Source organism: Culex pipiens, chromosome 3 (genome assembly GCF_016801865.2).
Source record: "Culex pipiens pallens isolate TS chromosome 3, TS_CPP_V2, whole genome shotgun sequence".
Classification (NCBI taxonomy): Eukaryota; Metazoa; Arthropoda; class Insecta; order Diptera; family Culicidae; genus Culex; species Culex pipiens.
This window is the reverse complement of record NC_068939.1, coordinates 170,572,202-170,592,191: the sequence shown is the minus strand read 5'-3', so window position 1 is coordinate 170,592,191 and position 19,990 is coordinate 170,572,202. Positions and strand designations below refer to the sequence as shown.

The 19,990-nt window shown below is 35.7% G+C and overlaps 1 protein-coding gene across 1 annotated transcript; it reads right to left on the bottom strand.

The window, feature by feature from the left end:
- Window positions 1-641: 641 nt before the first annotated feature.
- On the bottom strand, window positions 642-2,702 carry LOC120423865 (nuclear envelope integral membrane protein-like). The gene is made up of 2 exons (XM_039587816.2): window positions 1,093-2,702; window positions 642-1,007 (listed from the first exon to the last, which is right to left on the bottom strand). Exon 1 carries the CDS (start codon window positions 1,643-1,645, stop codon window positions 1,310-1,312), a length of 336 nt encoding a protein of 111 aa, XP_039443750.1. The 5' UTR covers window positions 1,646-2,702; the 3' UTR covers window positions 642-1,007; window positions 1,093-1,309.
- Between the last annotated feature and the right edge of the window lie 17,288 nt (window positions 2,703-19,990).

Below are 19,990 nucleotides of genomic sequence, written 5' to 3'. Positions count from 1 at the left end.
CTTTTTGGTATTTTTTAACATGTTATTTTCATTCGGGTGGCTCAAGCTTTTCAATTGTTTTGCTAATGAATTTGTCCCACCTTCTTGAACTATTCAAAGTGATGAGCAAAACACTTGAAAATGATCTTAACCTTCGGGAAGTCGCGTGTTTTCGCATTTCTTACAAGTGCCCTTACAAACTGTGTACAAAGTACACGTACGCGACCTCCGGTGGGTTAAGATCTACCCAAAACTGGCACTATTCAAAGTCAACGTGATTATCCACATGAATTTAATGTGTTTCACTGATTCATTTTTGCGCGACTTTCATCGAAGGCTAGAAGCGAGGCAAGAACCAATAGCACAAAAAACTCTCCTGTCTTCAACTGGCCGGCCGGCGCAGTGGTAGCGTGCACGACTAGCAAGCGAGAACCTGTAAATCGCTTGTACGTACTTTTATTTTTCAACACCATTTAAAATTCAAGTGTTTGGCTATTGATATTATTTCATGGCCAATCGCCGAAATTTCAAGTGTTTTGCGATTGATATTTGAGTGCACAGTACAGCAGGACCAGATCATGTGTAGAACACTTCGTTGAGCTGTGTAACTTTTGCTCAGTGTAGTGTACGCAAAAATTTTCGCTTCACATATCAAAAGAGGTTTTGTAGAAATAAAAGCATTCTGCAATATTATTTGAAATGGTCTAATTTTGTATGTTGTTAAATTTCCATTATGGATTTTTTAGAAATCTGTCATGAATATAGTAAAGCATTTGGTTGAATTCGTTTGATTTAGTTAATATTAATTTTTCATTTATTTCATTCATTTGAAGGAGTAAGAAACAAACTTTTAAAGTGTGATCATTATTACCAAGTCGTAATCGCCCTGGCTGGTAGAAAATGCCTTGTCACTTCCGGTTGGTCGTTTAGAACGGAACAGAACGCCACACGTCACTCCTTACTGTTCCACATGTCTAAAGTCCAGCAGCTGCAACTGATGGCTCTTGTCAACACCTCGGCAGGTGAACCTGGAATGAGACCAGCGGAGAAAAAAAAACAAATTTTAATCTCAGAGAGTCTTTCTAATCGGCCTCGTGAAGAACTAGCACTTACCAACGGGGCGCCTCGGGTTCGAGTCCTTGCACGTCACCGACGTGTCCTGTGGAACTGATATCCGTCAACACATCCGCGGGGGCACAGCATTCCGGATTCCACCTGAATCCGTGCTTCTAGCGGCCTTCAGAAACGACACGGATTTGGTCAGCTCACAACTGCGCCCCCGAGAGGGAAGTTAACCGGTTGTCTACTTCTGCTGCGACTGCTTCTGCCGCTAATCGTTGGTCGCGCCGTCGTCGGAGTGCTCGTTGTACCACCAGCTGCTGCTGCTGCTGCTACCGGTACACGTCCATTCGTGGCCGATCGCTGGGCCGCAAACTTCGCGGGCACCTGGCTCATTGAACTCTTCGACGGTGAGAAGGCGTCGTTTGGGCGGGAATCGACGCCGATAAAGGGAGCAGACTCTGGTCAGGAGGGTTCGCGGGAAGTAGCAACAGATGAAGAGGGCGATGCAGAATCCGGTGGTGGCCTCCCGGTAGGCGGAGTAGAACCTGAGCGTCCATCCTTCCAGCATTACGCCGTACATTATCGACTTCCGGGGGAAGATCATGATGGTCAAATAGAAAACCACCAAAAAGCTGGCGAAAATGCCCAAGCAAATCCCACAAATGTAGTAGAACAGCGTGTTGTCCGATAGTTTGGCCGCCGACAAAAACACAAACACCCCGCCGCAAGCAGAATAATCCGTCAAAAGTCGATCCGGATCACGTACACCTCGCCGGAAACGACCCCGATTAATTTCGTGGATTTTTTCCTCTTTTGTGTTGCACCGGTCCGAATTTGAAAAATGAAAACAACAGAACTGTCAGTGCCAAAAGTGGCCGGTCCGCCTGTCAGAGAAAAGTGTTGCCAAAATTGAAAGAGCTTCTATCATAAACTTTCATTTTGAATTACTTTCCACAACTTTGTTTGGTTTGTATACTCGTTATATGTATTTTTTGTATACGAAAACTAAATTAATGAATTTTATAAACATTTTACGACATTTAGGAAGACAAAATATCCACTAATATCAGTATCAAAATAATTAATTATCAAATGCCCTAATACAATTTCTGGCAACACGATGTGAATAGAATCTTGATGATTACCAATACTGATGTAACTGATGGTTGTGTTAAATCGTGTCAAACAATAGAAAAATTTGCTCGCGGAAATTTTCAACTCGCGACTTTCGGGTGAAGTTTTTGTGAAAATCGCGAGTTTTGTGACTTTTGGTGGAACTCTGCCGGTTCTCCAGGTTGCAGCACGTCTTGTGATTATAATTTTATTGAGGTATGTAGAATAAAACGAGCGTTTTGAGACGTTTTTAGTGGCACCAATTTTTGTATGGAGAAAACGAATCGCTCGAAAAAGGGCTAGAATATGAAATGTTTAGCCTTTTAGTGAATATTTTTATAGTTATCTGAATTCCCGAGAATGTTTAGAGTCTAGTGATTGTAATTATTTTCAGTGTATCAGTTAAAAGTGCAGAGAATTCTAAATATTTCAAAAGTGCCTCCAATTTTTACGTTATAAGGTGGAACGGGAAAGTGTCATGGTTAAAGTGGAACGGGATAATTTTTCCTCCATGGTTTTTCGCCATATTTAATGATGGCCCGTTACACCTTAAAAATTACAAAAAAAAACAGTTTTATTTGTTGTTTTGAGTTGTTGTTTATCATATTTCAAAATTCCCGATACTGGGAAATTTATATTAGCTATATTAGTTATTTTTTTTACAAAAATCTAATAACAAGTTTGTGCAACTTTTGAAAAATCACTCAGTGCGAATTAAGATTCTTAAAATTTTGAAACTACAATTTTGAGTCTTAAAAAGCTCAAGAAACGATTTTGTTTTTGAAGATTCAGAAAAAAATCAAAAGGTTTTATATAGTTCCTCAAAATAATGAGACTACTAAAATTAATGTTTCATTGAGTTAGTATGATTTATTTGTTTATGAATGCATTAAAAAGAAACAAATTTATTAGTTTTCATTTTAAATTTTGGCACTATTGGCAAAGTCAAAAAAAAAACTCCCGGGTGGCTGAATTCAACTCTCGATTCTCGGGAAATTGAAAATCTCGAGAATCGTCACCCTCTAAGTCTATCCTACTCGTCCTAATGTAAACATCAACTGACGTGAGCAGGATAGACTCCATGTTAACAATTCGTCATCGGCCCATTTACATTGTTTTGCTTGATTTGTTAAGAGTCCTGAAAGATTTGGAACCAAACTGCATCAATTACTCAAAAGTGAAGAAAAAGCACGTTCAGCCTCTTGAAGTTTAAATGTTTTGAAAAAATAGTTTTTCTGGGTGTCATTGAATTACAATTAGCCTTCATTTTTCAACTCGCTTTGTCTCGGAAACTATTAGTCCGACTTTCAATTTTAAGGAGAAACTTTTATAAACATTTCCGCTCTTCTCTTAAAAATAGTTTAGAATTTCAAGTACCAAGACCTTATGAGGCTAAATCGCTCATTTTGAGCATTTTCAATTGATTTTTTGATTTAGAATTTAAAAAACAGATAATTGAATTTCCATCTGAATAATTCAAAACAAAACACTTAGTTTCCGTCCTTTTCAATCTTCTTCTTATTTATAAATCAAACCCTGATTTTTTTAAAGATAATTGATTTTAAAGCAAAAAAATGAAAAATGGAAAAAAAGCGTAATTTTAATTTTTTAATTGGTTTTAGAGGACAAAAACCACAACTTACGAGCCATATGAAAATATCAACAGGTTATGATTTTTGAAAACGAATCTGTTTTTTTTTGGGAAAATAGAAATTCTACTCGACATTTTTTTGACTTCAATGTAAAATCATATTTGCAATCGAAAAGTACTTTGTAGATTTTTTGATCGTTTTCAAGATATGGTGACTTAAAATTTTATTTTAACTGGAAAATGTCAGTTTTCTTATGTTTTAAAACAGTATCTATATAGAAAAAACAGTAACAGATTGTCAACTCCTGAAAATCTTTTTTCAATAAGTTGAGAAAATTTTCAATAAAATTGTCTAAGAGACATTGCAGATTGGACCTCTCATTGCTGAAATACAGCAAATGAGAAAAAAAAAACAAGAATATTGAAGTTTTTAAATTCTTATCCAAACATCCTTTTACTTTCTAGTACCAATTTCTCAGAAACTAATAGTCATACCTATGGCTCATAAAGTGCTGTTTTTGTCCTCTCAAACATATCAACAATTAAATAAATTAAAAAAACGGATTTTGGGAAGTTGAATTTTTGTCAATTTACTTCAATACCTACCTTCAATTTTGCCCAAGACACCAAACTGATCAGAAAATTCCATCAAAGTATACAGATTCCCAAATATTGCGTACAATTTTTGTATTGAAAGCAGCCAAAACTGTATGGAAACTTGTACGGGTGAACCAATGACATAAAATGAATTCTTTTGTCATGGGTTTGAGTCAATTCAAAAAATATAGATAAAATCCATTTCCGATTTTGGTGGAGAACTGCTCTATTACTATATTCGCCAGCAAACTTTGCAGATCTTAAAAAATAAGAGAAGTTGTTTTTCCTAACATAACCTCATTAACACAATTACATTTTTCTTAAGTTGAGAAAGTTCCACTCTTTTTTTCAACTGCATTCACGACACTTCCAATTGCATTCAATTTCAGGTCACCACGACGCCGTTTCTTCAGCACAAACAATTCGACAAACTTTGACTTTCCCCAAAACAAATAAAGAAAGTCTGTAAGCGGGGGCGGGAAAGGACTCCAGGCCAATTAATCATCGCCATAAATTTCCCCTCTCGTAAAAAAACCTTCCTTCCTTTCAAGCTTTTCACAGTCGGAGCATGTCTGGGGCCTGGGGCCGGAAGTTGGTGTGAATTTTTGTTTGTGTGTGTGTCCGTTACCGGTGTCGGTGTGAAATTTGAATAGATGTGAATCTCGTTGGTTTTCTTTCTTCAGGCTGCAGAAGCCCTTCAATAATGAGATAATTCATCTCCGTCTGGGCCCGAGTGAGAGCCGGTCCAGAACCTGATGCATATATTGCTGCAAACACACACACTGCTGGTGTAAATGAGCGAGGGATGAGCTGGATTATTTTCACCTTTGAAAAAAAAGGTATACGAATACATTCTATTTTAAACAACTTAACCGATTTTTAAACTTGAAGCTTTCAATCTTGAGAAAATGTGGTTCAGATTAACAAAAATCTTGTCTTTTTTTTTTCAAATTGATTCACTATCCATGGCAATGCATCCATGACTGTTTGTTATTCCTGCCAAAAAGTCACAAAAGATGATAATAGGATAATAGTACCCTATCCCTCCCTCCCCAAGTTTTGTGCACGTGCAAGGTAGGCTATGAAGAATTACACTACAGCAGCTCTCGGCTGTAAACAGCAGCAAGTAGAATCAAGGACTACTCGGATGCGGCTTCTGGTTATGCCACAGGCATTTTTTTTTTTTTTTTTTTTATTTTTTTTTTTTTTTTTCTAAAACATCCTTTATTTTTTTATTGCATTGTAACTTTACAAAATGCAGGCACCACACACGACGACATCTACTCCCTACGCTTTTTAACAAATGTTCAAATAATCCTCAAAATACTTCTTCACTAAACCTTTTGAATTCCATCTAAACTCTCTTATGCTTCTCTGGAAAATAAACAAATTGAAACGGGGAAATTTATCCACACAGTAAGCGACAAAGTGTACAGCAAGCCACATCGCAGCCCTTTGGGGAAAACTTTCAGTATTAATACGCCAGAAAAACAGATCATCTATTTGCTTAGTCGAAACTGCGAACCTTTTTCGAAAAATTCCGAAAACCCAATCGCGAATTTCTTTTCCCGCTAGACAACTACGAACTCGATGCAGATTAGTGTCTATCTCACCACAAACTTCACAAATTTCATTTTCCACTCTTCCTATATTATAATGTAATAATTTGCGCTTGTTTGGTACAAGATCGTTGAAAAGTAAATAAAGTTTAGATTTATCATGTGATAAAAGATATGGTTTATTCATTAAATTCCAAAGTATGTTCCAGTTAATTAAAGGAAACTCTGTTTCAATACGCGGGGTAAAATTGTATTGATCAATGAAAGTTCGGTAAAGTTGTTTAGTACATTTTATTTGAATATTGTCGTTGATTAGCCTATTTGATTCTTCTACCCATTCCTTGCCATTTCTCGTCAATCTTTGTAAATGATTAAAATTTAATAAGTATTTTTCATCTTGAGAGTTGTCATCTGTTTCTTTTAAAATATTTTTTATAAATAAAGCTTTGCACTTGGCTTCTGGATCAATGAAACCCAATCCACCGCGGTCCATATCTAAATATAGCTGCCTTTTGTCAACTCTAAAAATACAACCTTTCCAAAGAAACATTCCCGATACTTTCCTAATTGAAGCAATGTGCTTATTTTTTGGTGGTAAAACTTGTGAGAGATACCACAACTTAGAAAGAATAAATGTGTTTAAATACCAAACTTTTTGAATTAAATCCATTGTTCGAAAATTATTTAAGTTGATCCTATATTTTATGCCATTAATTAATTTTTCGTAGTTATAATCAATAGTATTGCTCCAATTGCTCTTAAAGGTCACCCCGAGCAAATTTAAATTTTCTGTTTCCTTAACCATAAAGGGGCCTCCTTTACATTTATTTATCCTCCAAAAACATGATTTATCTTTGTTCAACTTTATTTTTGAACATTGCGAGAAAGAGTCAATAATATTCAGAACAATATCAAACTCTTCATTGTTTCTAAGAAACACATTTAAATCATCAGCGAAGGCAATGACTCTGAGGAATTTATTAAACGTAAGGACCCCGAGTATGGCCTGATCAATATTCCTAATAAGAGGTTCTATATATAAAACAAATAAAATCATACTCAAAGGACAGCCTTGACGAACCGAACACCTAATTTTAATCTCCTCCGTAAGAAAACCATTAAACAATATTTTAGAAGAAGCTTTTCCATATAAACACTTCAAGCAACTAATCAACTTATCTGAAAATCCAAACCTTTTTAAAACAATCCAAAGAAAATTATGACTAACTTTATCAAAAGCTATTTCGAGATCTAAACTAAGCAAAAAACCTTGGAAGCTCTTACTTTCAATCGATTTAGTTAAAATACGTCGAACATCATTAAGATTATCTGTGCATGAACGCCCTGCAATACATGCACTTTGCCCTATATCTATTAAATTTCCAATTTTTGACTGTATCCTGTTAGCAATAATTTTTGTAAAAAGTTTATAATCTGTGTTTAATAAGCTGATTGGTCTTTGATTCTGTAAAAGAGTTGTATCACCTTTTTTAGGTATCAAAGTGATTATTCCTTCTGAGAATTCTTTTGGAGGAATTAATTCTCCACTAAGATATGCATTAAAAAGTTTACAAATATCAAATTTTAAAATTTCAAAGTGCGTTAGATAAAATTCATAAGTTAGCCCGTCCGGGCCCGGCGACTTTTTACGGTTGCATAATTTTAAAGTTGCAGCGATTTCTTCAACACTTATGTACTCTTCCAAACTTTGTTTTTCCTCAATCGTTAAATTCTTGGTTACATTTTGTAAAATATTGTCTGCTTCGTCTTGGTCAACAAGATCTGAAACGTTATTGTACTGTTCCGAAAAGTAACTGTGCACCATGGGGCCGATTTTGGCACTATCAGTAACAATATTTCCGTTTGAAATGTCTTTCAAACGAAGACCGAAAGAACTTCCACGATGTATCGAATTTGAAAGCTGGTAAACTGTCATTTTTTCCCCCTCTGCGATTGTGCTCGACGACATTTTTTCCCCAAGATTTTTCAACCGATTTTGTTCTAAATTCATTAGTTTAGATTTAACAATACTCATTTCATCTGCCACATCTTCCCCTTCAACCAAACGCTTCGATAAATAGTTTAGAGAGCTCAACAGAGCTGACTTAGAATTCCTGACCGTAAGATTTAAATTGTAACTTTCATTTTTATAAAATTGTTTAACTTTATTTTTAAAATGTTGATTCCACCACCTATTAAAATTATAATTATATACATTCCTTTGCTTAAGGTTTTCGTACTCTTGTTTAAATTTGTCAGTTATATTATTTATTGAAAGTAAAGAGGGGTTGATTTTCCAATAGCCACGCCCTTTTGTCAATAAGTTTCCATTTAAATATTTTATTTTAATTACTACAGAGTGGTGATCCGAGAAAGCGAGGGGCAATGTAGAGCAAGCTACAACATTTTCGACCAAACTAGAAGGCGCATAAAACCTATCTAGTCTGGAGGCCGAATCGCCTCGATAAAAGGTGAATTGGTTTTCTTTTCTAAGTTTAGCAATATCTTTATAAGCAAATAGATCAATCAAACTTTTTAATCCACAAGAAAAATTCTTGTAGGGCCCTTTAGTATCGGCCGCGTCCAAAATACAATTAAAATCTCCCCCAATCAACGTTGATGCAGAATTAGGTTTGTTTAAATGTACAGTCAAAGCTTCTGTAAATAAATTATCCCGTTCCTTCTTCATATTACTTCCAGAGTGCGCATAAATATTTACAAAATTTACATTATTTACAATTACAGAGATAACTCTACCAGATGGATCAAATATACAATCAGAGTAATCAAAAGTTTTCCTTATAAGTATTGCTGTTCCCTTACGATCTAAACTAATATTAACTAAAGCATTATGTGTAAAAATAAAAGAGAAATCCTCATAACTAACTTCTTGCAAAAAAATTATATCGATGTCGTGGTTATATACAAAATCCTTCAATAATCCCTTATTAACTGTCGTGTTGGTGCTGTTTAAATTTATGGTGGCAATAGAATACGAATAGTTCATTGTGTTAGTGTGGCTTGGGTTAGTATTATCAGTATAAGTATATGTTAGTATGGTTAGTATGGGTTAGTATTGGCGTATCGTTTGTGTTAGTAAAATTGTCCGAAGAGAGTCAGTGTACTGGTGGGCAAAGGTCATATCCGGAAAAGGAGTGTGGGTACGATGAAATAATTTACTTGTTGTCGTGTGGTGATCGTTGCTCGGAAGCCGATCTCGTTCGTGGTCCCGTCGGCTTCGGCAGCGCCAACGCCGCCAGCAGATCGGCACCTTGGGCTGGTACGATGAACTGCTTTCCTCCTATCGCATCTGACTCGGATGCGTCCGACTCGATGGGCTTTCGTGGACGACCACGCTTCCCCTTGCTTTTCTTGCCTTTACCCTTCGCCTCAGTCCAGGCGGCGTCCGTCTCCATCGAAGCTGCGCCGTTTGGCGAAACTTCTCCTTCGTTTTGCTGGTTGTCGTCGTCTTCGTCCATGGACTGATCGCCGCTCTCCTCCGCGACCTCGTCCCCTCCACCCTGCGGCAGCGCAGGCAGCTCTGCAGGAGCCGTAAACTCTGGAGCAACCGGCTCCACGTGGTCTTCGAGGTTAGGTTTGCTGATGGGTGCTGGGGGTTTGGGGTTGAGTACCACCATTCCAGATAAGGGCGATGCGCCCACCGGTTCCGCAGGTGTTCCGTTTGCAACGATGCTGGCAAAGGATCCGCCAGCTGGTGTCGCCGCCGCGGCCAGCCGCTTGTTGACACTGTTCCGTTTCGGGCAGGTCGCCTTAAGGTGATCAAGTGCCCCACACCCGAAGCATTTGTTCTGCAATCCGTCGTAGTAGATCCTTGCCTTGCAGTGCTGGATTGTCAGCTGCGCAGGAATCTCCGACACCAGCTCGATGTGGAGACCCCTGACCCCGTTCCAGATCGGGAAACCAGTTTCCACCCAATTCCGTTCCCGCACCAACTGCTGGATGGCACCGTACTTGGACATCGTCGTAACGATGTGCCGATCGTCCACTTCCGGGGGGAGTCCGAAAATCCGGACGTACTTGAACGTACCTGCGGCCGCCTGTAAACAAATTGAATCCAGTCTCTTTTTTGTTGTCCCCCAACCTACTTGGATGCCAACCGGAGAGGACACACACCACTCTGAATAGGGCCCGGGCGCTACGGCGTGAGTAATATTTATAGACTTTATACCTTGAATGGTTTCGTTCGTTTCCGGCTCGGATTTCGCCAGCATTATTTTCAACCTATCGAGGGACTTTACCTTCATGGAGATCGCTGGCAAATGTTCAACTTTTGCAATTACGATTCCGGTCTCGTTTCGCCCCCTTCTTCCGGCGGGGCGGGGTTGTTGCATATATAGTTTCTACTTCGACTTGAACTTAAATTGATATCGAGAAGGAACTCGTTCTCAAAAAAAAAGTTCAAGAGGAAAAAAACGTCCAGCAATCGGTAAATGATGAAAACTCCCCCCACCTCTCAGAAAGTTGCGCGGGAAAACTGGGCTGGAAAGCGTCTGCACCTGCCACAATGAGAGGAAAACTATCAATCTTGAATCTGATCCCGAAGTAATAAATTATAACCAGAGGGGGGTGGGGGAAAGCCATCATGGCAGCTCTTGATGTTGAGTTTGATTTCCAGTTTTTTTTCTCGCTTTTTGGCATTCTTGTTTCCAACTTGACTTCACGTTACGACGTCCAGATCCACGTGTGAGAACTGGCCCTGACCAAGCTGTACTATGTTACAGATGGAATATCTGAAAGGGTCTAAATCATTTCTTGCTTTTGCGTTTTTTGCGTTTTTTTTGCGGTTTTTTTGCGTTTTTTTGCGTTTTTTTGCGTTTATTGCGTTTTTTTGCGTTTTATTGCGGTTTTTTTTTGCGTTTTTTTTGCGTTTTTTTTGCGTTTTTTTTGCGTTTTATTGCGGTTTTTTTTTGCGTTTTTTTTGCGTTTTTTGCGTTTTTTTGCGTTTTTTGTTTTTTTTTTGCTTTTTTGCTTTTTTGCTTTTTTGCTTTTTTGCTTTTTTGCTTTTTTGCTTTTTTGCTTTTTTGCTTTTTTGCTTTTTTGCTTTTTTGCTTTTTTGCTTTTTTGCTTTTTTGCTTTTTTGCTTTTTTGCTTTTTTGCTTTTTTGCTTTTTTGCTTTTTTGCTTTTTTGCTTTTTTGCTTTTTTGCTTTTTTGCTTTTTTGCTTTTTTGCTTTTTTGCTTTTTTGCTTTTTTGCTTTTTTGCTTTTTTGCTTTTTTGCTTTTTTGCTTTTTTGCTTTTTTGCTTTTTTGCTTTTTTGCTTTTTTGCTTTTTTTGCTTTTTTTGCTTTTTTTGCTTTTTTTGCTTTTTTTGCTTTTTTGCTTTTTTTGCTTTTTTGCTTTTTTGCTTTTTTGCTTTTTTGCTTTTTTGCTTTTTTGCTTTTTTGCTTTTTCGCTTTTTTGCTTTTTTGCTTTTTTGCTTTTTTGCTTTTTTGCTTTTTTGCTTTTTTGCTTTTTTGCTTTTTTGCTTTTTTGTCGCCCACCAAAGTGAGCCCGAGGCCCTCGGGCCCATATAAAAGGATTTACGGCTGACAGGCAAACACTGACAAAAGATCATCAATCATAACTTTTTTTTTCACTCTTCCTCTCTCTCACGCTCACTTCCCCGGACCTCCATCATCGTGGATACAGCGGAACGGCTTTCTTCCTTCGATCCAAGCAGGCTAACGACCTTCGTCGGTGGTCCATCATCTGAGAGGGAAAACCTGCTTGCCACTGGGACTCTTACACTGATGGTGTTCGAAAGTGACAGTTTGGCTTACCGGGAAAAGAAAGACCTGCAGAAAGCTTTGACGTTCGTTTCTTTTTTCTCTCAAATAGGTCAGACATGTACGTCACTTACGGGTGAAGATGAGTCCTTGGAGGGACAATTCCAATGAATGGAATAACTCTCGAAGGAGCGAAGTTGAGGGAGTTTGTTCAAATTTTTGTATTTCTGAAGTGTTAATAACATTTCATAGCAAAAAATCCGATTGTTCATGTTCGATTTTATGATTTTTATGACATTTTTAATTTAATTTAAAAAATACTAAATACACTCACTGACTACTAACTTTGTAACAGTCACTGGTGAACCAGAGCATTATTTAATGGTAAGAATGACTAAATTAAAATTCAATGAGCCAAGTACTGTCAGAGCGTCCTTTGAAACTGGCAAGGATCATTATCGACTCTGTCACACACTCTGCACGGTCAGTAGTGTGGTTCACACTTTTATGAAAAAGACAACAGATTTTATTTATTTTTACATTAATTGAACATAGTTAAACAAGTTATTTTTGAAGGTTGAATAAATGGTTTTGGGTCGAAAAAAAGCAATTTTCATCAGTTTATGTTGTATGTTTATGATGCATTTCACTTCATACACATGAATTTAGGTGAAATTACCCCAAAAGAAGAAATATTGATCCATCAATTTTTCAACCTTCAAAATTCAACTTTTTTATTACTGTGAAGTTACATTCAAGAAGCTATCTGTAATAGTTGAGCACATTTCGTTAAGGTATAGTTTAGTTTAGCTTTTCCTACAACAATGGACCACACTAATGGGCGGTCAAAGTTTTGCCAGCCATCTATCGAGGTCGGTAATTGAAATCAATTTTATGTACCCTTCTCTCCCTGCTATCTCATCGACATTGCCTTGGGCTGCCGTGCGAAACAAATTGGTTGTTGGGAAATTTATCATGGTATTACACTCTAATATCGTAATCATTTCAAAATATCATTTTATTTTTTTAATTATTTTAGACTGTGTAATTTATTCATTTATTGAAAAAAAAAACTATCAAAAATATTTTGACTTCTATGGACATTTACCGATCTGTTCCACGGATCAAGAAATAATGCAATCACATTTAAAAAATGTAAATTTGAAAAATGCCAATTATTTATTGTGTAGATATAATTGAACTTTAATGTAAAAAATATCCTTATTTACTATTGAAAAGTGGACTTTCTCATAAAAAAAAACAAGTTAAATGAGTAATCTTTAACACAAAACTTGCCCACAATTCATCGAAAAAAACACTTAAAAAGTTTTAAAAACTCTGCCATTTTCTGTTGCTCAACTGTAAATTTTTTGGAACATGTAATTTTAAGGGAAATTTAATGTACTTTTCGAATCTTCATTGACCCAGAAGGGTCATTTTTTCACTTAGAACAAAATTTTTCGTTTTAAAATTTCGTGTTTTTTCTAACTTTGCAGGGTTATTTTTTAGAGTGTAATAATGTTCTACAAAGTTGTAGAGCAGACAATTACAAAATTTTGGATACACAAACATAAGGGGTTTGCTTATAATCATCACGAGTTATCACGATTTTACGAAAAAAAAAAGTTTTGAAAAAGTTGGTCGTCGTCGATCATGGCCGTTCATCGTCACCCGCGAAAGACACGGACGACGAAACAAATCTTTCTCTTGAGAAACGCAAAAAGTAACTTTTTCAAAACTTTTTTTTCGTAAAATCGCGATAACTCGTGATTTTTTATGAGCAAACTCCTTATGTTTACATATCAAAATTTATGTAATTGTCTGTTCTACAACTTTGTAGAACATTGTCACACTCTAAAAAATAACCCTGCAAAGTTAGAAAAAACACGAAATTTAAAATGAAAAATTTTGTTCAAAATGAAAACATTACCCTTCTGGGTCAATGTAGATTCGAAAAGTACATTAAATTTCCCATAAAATGACATGTTCCAAAAAAATTTACAGTCGAGTAACGGAAAATGGCTGAATTTTTAAAGCTTTTTAAGTTTTTTTTCGATGAAAAATACGTTTTTTTCGGAATTCTAAGTACACCATCAAATTGGGCGTCTAATTTTACATAAGAGTCCCTTTGACACCAAATTTCTCTCTCATCACCGTTTCAGGCTGCAAATTATTGAAAAACACCTCTTTTTTCGCATGTTCTAAAATTGAAGGGGTCGTACCGCCCCTCCGTCACGAGGTATCAAAAAACGTACCTCAGATTCGATATCAGGGACCAGGACAAAATTTTATGCAAATCAAAGAGCGGTCGGGGCAACTTTTCCCGATTTCGTATGAGTTGGTAGATAATTAACCAAATACAAAAATATTTAAATAACTTGCGGCCTTCTCAAACGTTATATTCAACTATAATTGGCTCCATATACACAAAAATGGCTTATATAGGCCAAGGATACAAGTCTTCAAAGTTTCATTGAAATATGCAAAAAAAAATAGGCAAAAGGTAATGATAGAATGTGGAAGGATAAGTCAAATACTATCAAAAACAAACATGAACTAAACAAGATAAATAAAAATTTAAAATACTAAAAATGAATCAAGAAAAATATAAAACAAGAAAAGTTATGTTTTTCGTAGAACAAAAGTTGCATAAAATGACCTAAACATGTAAAAAATAAAAAAAAAAAATCGAGAAAAATTTTGGGCAACAGAGGGTTAATTGAATTTTGATGTCAAATTTTTAATGATTTCGGTGAATTCTATTAAAATTTAAAATAAATAACTCCTGAACAAATCGGTTAACTCAAAACTATTGAAATCGGTAAAATTCAAGTGAATTTATACAACGAAGTTAACTATAGGTCAATGGTGAAATTTCAGTGCATCTTCACAAATCGATCGCTACTTTATCATTTCAAATTCGTTAAAAAATATAAATCAAGGCGCCAATATAATTTACCGCCCAATCTAGATCGGGCTCGTTTCTATTTGGAGATTTTAACTTTGTTCCTGATATTTTCTCAACTTTCGAAAAAAAAAATCCAAAGCATTAAACTATTGACTTACATTAAGAAATGGCTAAAATACAACAATTCGCCATAATCAACATGAAACTTAAACACTGAAATCTTTAAATGATGGACAAGAAAAATCAAATTTTTCCACACAGCTTATCTATTGTAATAAACTTAGCTATTCAAATTTAAGTGATTGTAGATAGCCCATAAGTAAAAAAACGTTCACTTTAACAACATTTTACAAAATTTCTATTCGATTTGAAATTCAATTTACAATGTAAAACTTGAATGCCAGTTTTTTTTAGCTTTTTTTGCCTTTCTTAGGCCGTTGCAAATATTTTTTGAAGTTTATGTCCCTCGACTCTGACCAAAGTCGAGGGGGGGGAGAGGGCAAAAAAAAAGTATAAAAATTGAAATTTCGAGCCATGGTTTCAACATTTTGATGAAAAAATTGTTTTAAAATGCATTATACACCTGTCCAGTTGTTTTGCCATCATTAGTTTCCAAAATATCTAAGTAGGGGAAATCTACCCATTTTAATCCTAATAAGCGGTCGTGTTTCAATGATGCTGGATAATCTAGAGTCTCCCTTGAATTTTACTAAAACCAAGTACACCAACGAGTAGAGCAAGTTTTTGTGAACATTTCTGTTTATTTTCACTTTCACTAAAAGTTATTCTATTTCTTTACCAAGCATTTAACAAAAAAAAATTCCCAAGGGTATTCTAATCGAGGCGAATGCATTGGGCCACGCCCATTTTTCTAATATCGGCTTAGTTCTTTTTTCTTCCAACACTCTGTCGAGTGTTGCCATTTGCGCTGACAGTTCAAACGAACACTCACGAAAAGTGGCATTTATAGGGAAAGTTTCCTGGCATCGCTGGCTGTGCTGCTGGTGGTGTTGACGGCCAGCCTTTGTTCTTTTTTGCCTTCGTCTCTCGCTCGGTTTTCTTCAGCCTTCGGTTGGAATGCAAAGTGAAAATTGAAACGTCAAACGACTTGACGCGTTTGTTTTTTTGATGGCGCTTGCTAGTTTATTACATTTTTCGGGATTATTCTTCAAGTGAGTGCCTTACTAATGATCAAAAGAACATGTTGCCGGTAGTTGGAAGCAATTTCATATCTTAAGCGCCGTGAAAAAGTAAGCGAAAGTGAAAAGGTAATTTTGGCGATATTCATTAAGCGTTTGAGAGATTCTCGTGTGTGCCACCAAAATGATGAGAAATGGTCTCGCAAAATACAAATTATGATCAAAAGTGCATTAAATTTGATCTTTTTGGCCAGTAAGTGGCATACATTTGCGTGCTTACTCGAGGCGGTGCTGTTGCTGGTAAGTTTATAGCCCAAATAGTATTTTTGGAGCTTTAATCGAGCATCAAACTCTCCATATGACGAAGATAGGTGTTTGATTGGAAAGGGTAGATTTCCCCTATTGACGAAAATTTTATTTTTTGCGAGGAATTTTTTTTTTGCGGTGCCGTACATTGGAATTTCATAAAAAATCAAAACATTTTTAAACAAGCCCAAACATGCAGAAAAATGCATTTTAGATTGTTTTCAGATGATTAGACTAATATTTTCATAAAAATTTTGAAGTTTTTTGGAAAAATATTTTTTTTGCCCCCTGATTTTTCAGACCAATTCTGAAGGGGGGGGGGGGGGGGGCGACATAATCTTTGAAAAATATTTGCAACGGCCTTACTAAAGAAAGGTATATTTAGTTTTTAGCTTGACCAAAACGGAATCTTTCATCATATAATAAACTAAACTCAAATTTTCATTCATCACTTGACTTTAAAATCAAAAAAAAATGGAAGGGGAAATTTTGTCAAAGTCGATTTTTTGGCAATAATTAAAAACAATAATAAATAATATAATAACAAGAATATTAAAAAAAATCTCAAATTTCAATGTTCATTTTGTTTCAATTGAATAATTAAAAAGATAGTTTAAATTAAAAATCCATCCTTTGCGGTCGTTCAAGAGGTCATTGTACTCAGAAAAATAAGCTTTCTCGTTGTGAATAATAAAATCAGCAATTTAAGCAACAATTTACGAAAATCAAAACTTTTATCTTAATTACATATAATTTTATGGTTTTTATCGAACAAAACTATTGTTTGAAAGAAATCGCCTATCGCTTTTAGCTCACAGTGTATCGTAGTAATTTAGATCTTTTTTTTAGGCAATTCTCCACCACTCCAGCAAACCTCATCGTTTAGTGGTTCTCAGTTCCCAAAAGGTGCGGGAGAGGGTGAAGGACGCTGGGAGCCAAAACCATTAGCATGCCATCTGTCTCGGATGGTTGGTCTCTTCTAAAGTTTCCATCCCCTCTCCCAAAGAGAAGCAGAAATTTGATTCCATCTATTTTCGGGAAGCTTTATAATTTGCTAATAGACCGGTGCGATAAGAACCCAAGCAGGCCGGGCTTCCAAACGACACTCTGCACTGCTGACTGACTTTTGGTGGATCTTTCGCTGCTTTGCAAGCGCTGTGAAAGTGAGACATTTTCGGAGGAGGGGACCTCGGGGCCGAAATGGCCCCCTTGGCAAACACACGGCAGAAGCCAAAAGTAGCTATTTCCACGACCCTCGGGGGTGTAATTAAGACGTGATACTCGTAAAGAAAAGGGAAAGCTCATTAAATATTCCTCGGGTGGCCCGATCGGGTGAAGGTTGCGGAGTGGTTGCCGGAAAAAAATTATCAAAGCGATTATGAAATAAAACTTAAAACTAAAAACTAAAAACTAAAAACTAAAAACTAAAAACTAAAAACTAAAAACTAAAAACTAAAAACTAAAAACTAAAAACTAAAAACTAAAAACTAAAAACTAAAAACTAAAAACTAAAAACTAAAAACTAAAAACTAAAAACTAAAAACTAAAAACTAAAAACTAAAAACTAAAAACTAAAAACTAAAAACTAAATATTTTACAATAACATCCTATTCGGAATCGTAGCAGGCATGTGAGAACTCTAGCGAGGAGTGAGAAAGGTACCCTTTTTCTCCTCATGACTTGCTGCGCTCCACGTATCGGGTGACCTCCTTGGCGAGTGTGACTAAGAAAAGGGCCAAAGTGCAGATCTACCCAGGGTCCTGGGTTAGATAGCAGCGAGGTTGAGGAGGGGGGGAACTATTAGTGCTGGTTAAGTGCGCTGCTTATTTCATTACATTTTTTGCTCCCACTCCAACAATGTTCCCGAAAATGTCTAATAATATGGAAATTTGTGTGCGCCCAGTTTTACAACCCTCCGAAAAATCTTCTCCGCCAAATATGTTCATTCGTGGCTCGCTTAAATCTCGAAACCGACCTCAAAATGTTGAGCATCGTCGTAGAAAGGGTTTTCTGTTCCAAGGGACAGTAAACTAAACTAACTGCAGCCACAAATTGGATACTTTTCATAAACTGTCACCCAACGATAATTTGGTCATCAGAGCGAGAGAGAGTGAGTGAGGGGGTTGGAAGCTTTGAGATGACAGCGTAGTAGGCTGTGCTCTGTATGGTATCGTATGATAACTGTGATGGGGACAGTTTTGTGACGATTCATCTTTTACTTTATGCAGAAATCATGTAAATTTTGGGCACGATACAGTAAAATAGTTTTGCTCTGCTTTTGAAAGAGTAAAGGAGCAAAACTATTCTACCATGCAGTCGATCTGACTTCAAACCAAACCATTTTCAACACAAATGCACATTGTTTGTCTAAATCTCATTCTTTTCAACTCAAGTCCACCTCGAGATGAGGTAGATCTCAAATATCGTGAGAAATCCATATTTCATCCATACTTAGCTACTTTTTTAACTTTTCTACGAAATATTTTTTTGTGTTTTATCAAGTTTTTATTTCGTCTTGATGATATTTAATCCAGCCATTCCAAGTGTTCAAAATGCAATTTTGAACAATTATACATTTGTGAATGTTCTAACATTTTTTCATGAAATGAAGTGCCTTCCGAAAAATTGTATTTTATGTGCTAAAATCTGAGCGGATAACTGAAAATTACAAATTAATTGTCAACTAATCTAAACTTTAACAATATTCCAACCAATAAATATAGTTTAACAGCAATTCCCCACGCAAACAGCATGATTCGAAAAAAAAAGTTCTCCGATCGGGCTCAAAAATTTTCTGTAGGTTCCTTGGTTGAAGACCAGAATTTTTTTTTGTTTGGCCATTAGGGTGACCTACGCCATGTTAGGGTGGTCCGAAAAATTGCCATTTTCGTCGATTTTTGCAAAAACCACATTTTTCAAAAATTCATAACTCCGTGCCATTTTAACCGGTTTTAGCTGTAGTGGACGCAAATGAAAGGGTATTAGACAGGCTTTTAAGGAAAAATAGTAAGAAGTTTCGAATACCTAGCCTTAACTTAACTCTTAACTTAAAATGCTGCTTTGAAGGTCTCGGGACCAAAGACTTTGATAATGTTTATGTTTTTTGTTCCTGCTGTGAAATTCTCTTTAAAAGTTTAAAATTTGGGTGATTTTTTTAAAGTATAATTTAACTGAAAAACTCTAGCCATCTTTTTTTTTTTGGTTTTTGATGTCATAAGAGAATCTCATGTGTTCTTCCAGAAACAACTATATTAAAAATCAGTTGGATCTTTCATACTAGTGTTATGTTAAAAATTTGGTTCAACATTATATGATTTTATATGATCCTTCCGATTTTTTTATTAACTTTTTTTTTACAAAAACTTAATTTCCCAAAGTTGGTATTTTATTATTCTCGAGATTTTTGATTTCTTTAAGGGGACCAAAACAGGCAACTTTTGAGCCATAGAGAAGTATGGTTAGAAAAAATTCCGCCGAGTTAAGATTTTTTGAAAAAAAAAAGATTTTCGGAAAAAAAAATTTCATACATGAATTTTTTGACCATTTTTTTTATTTATTTAAATTTGACTTTGCAAATTCAAAATCAAGCAAGACTAACATTTCAAAATGGCCAAACATTCAATATTTTCATTGCTAATTTTCTGAACTTTAAAAAAATATTTACAGAAATGGAAAATAAAAAACTGCAAATATTTCAACTTTTGGTGGCTACATCTTGAAAACAGGGCACTTTATCAAAAAATCTATAAAGTAAGTAAGAATTGAAATTTAAATTAAAAAAATAGGTTAAAAAAATCATGCATGAAATTACAAATTTTCCAAAAAATCACATATTTTTCAAAAATTCATAACTTGGTGGAATTTTTTTTTACCATACTTCTCTATGGCTTAGAAGTTACCGGTTTTGGGCCCCCTAAAAACAAATCAAATAATCTTGAGAATAATAAAATACCAATTTTGTGAAATTATGATTTGTAAAAAAAAGATTATTAAAAATCTTTTTTTTCATGTA

Bases quoted from the DNA above. Each gene is read 5' to 3' on its own strand.
- LOC120423865 (XM_039587816.2), bottom strand. From the start codon at position 1,645: ATGATCTTCCCCCGGAAGTCGATAATGTACGGCGTAATGCTGGAAGGA.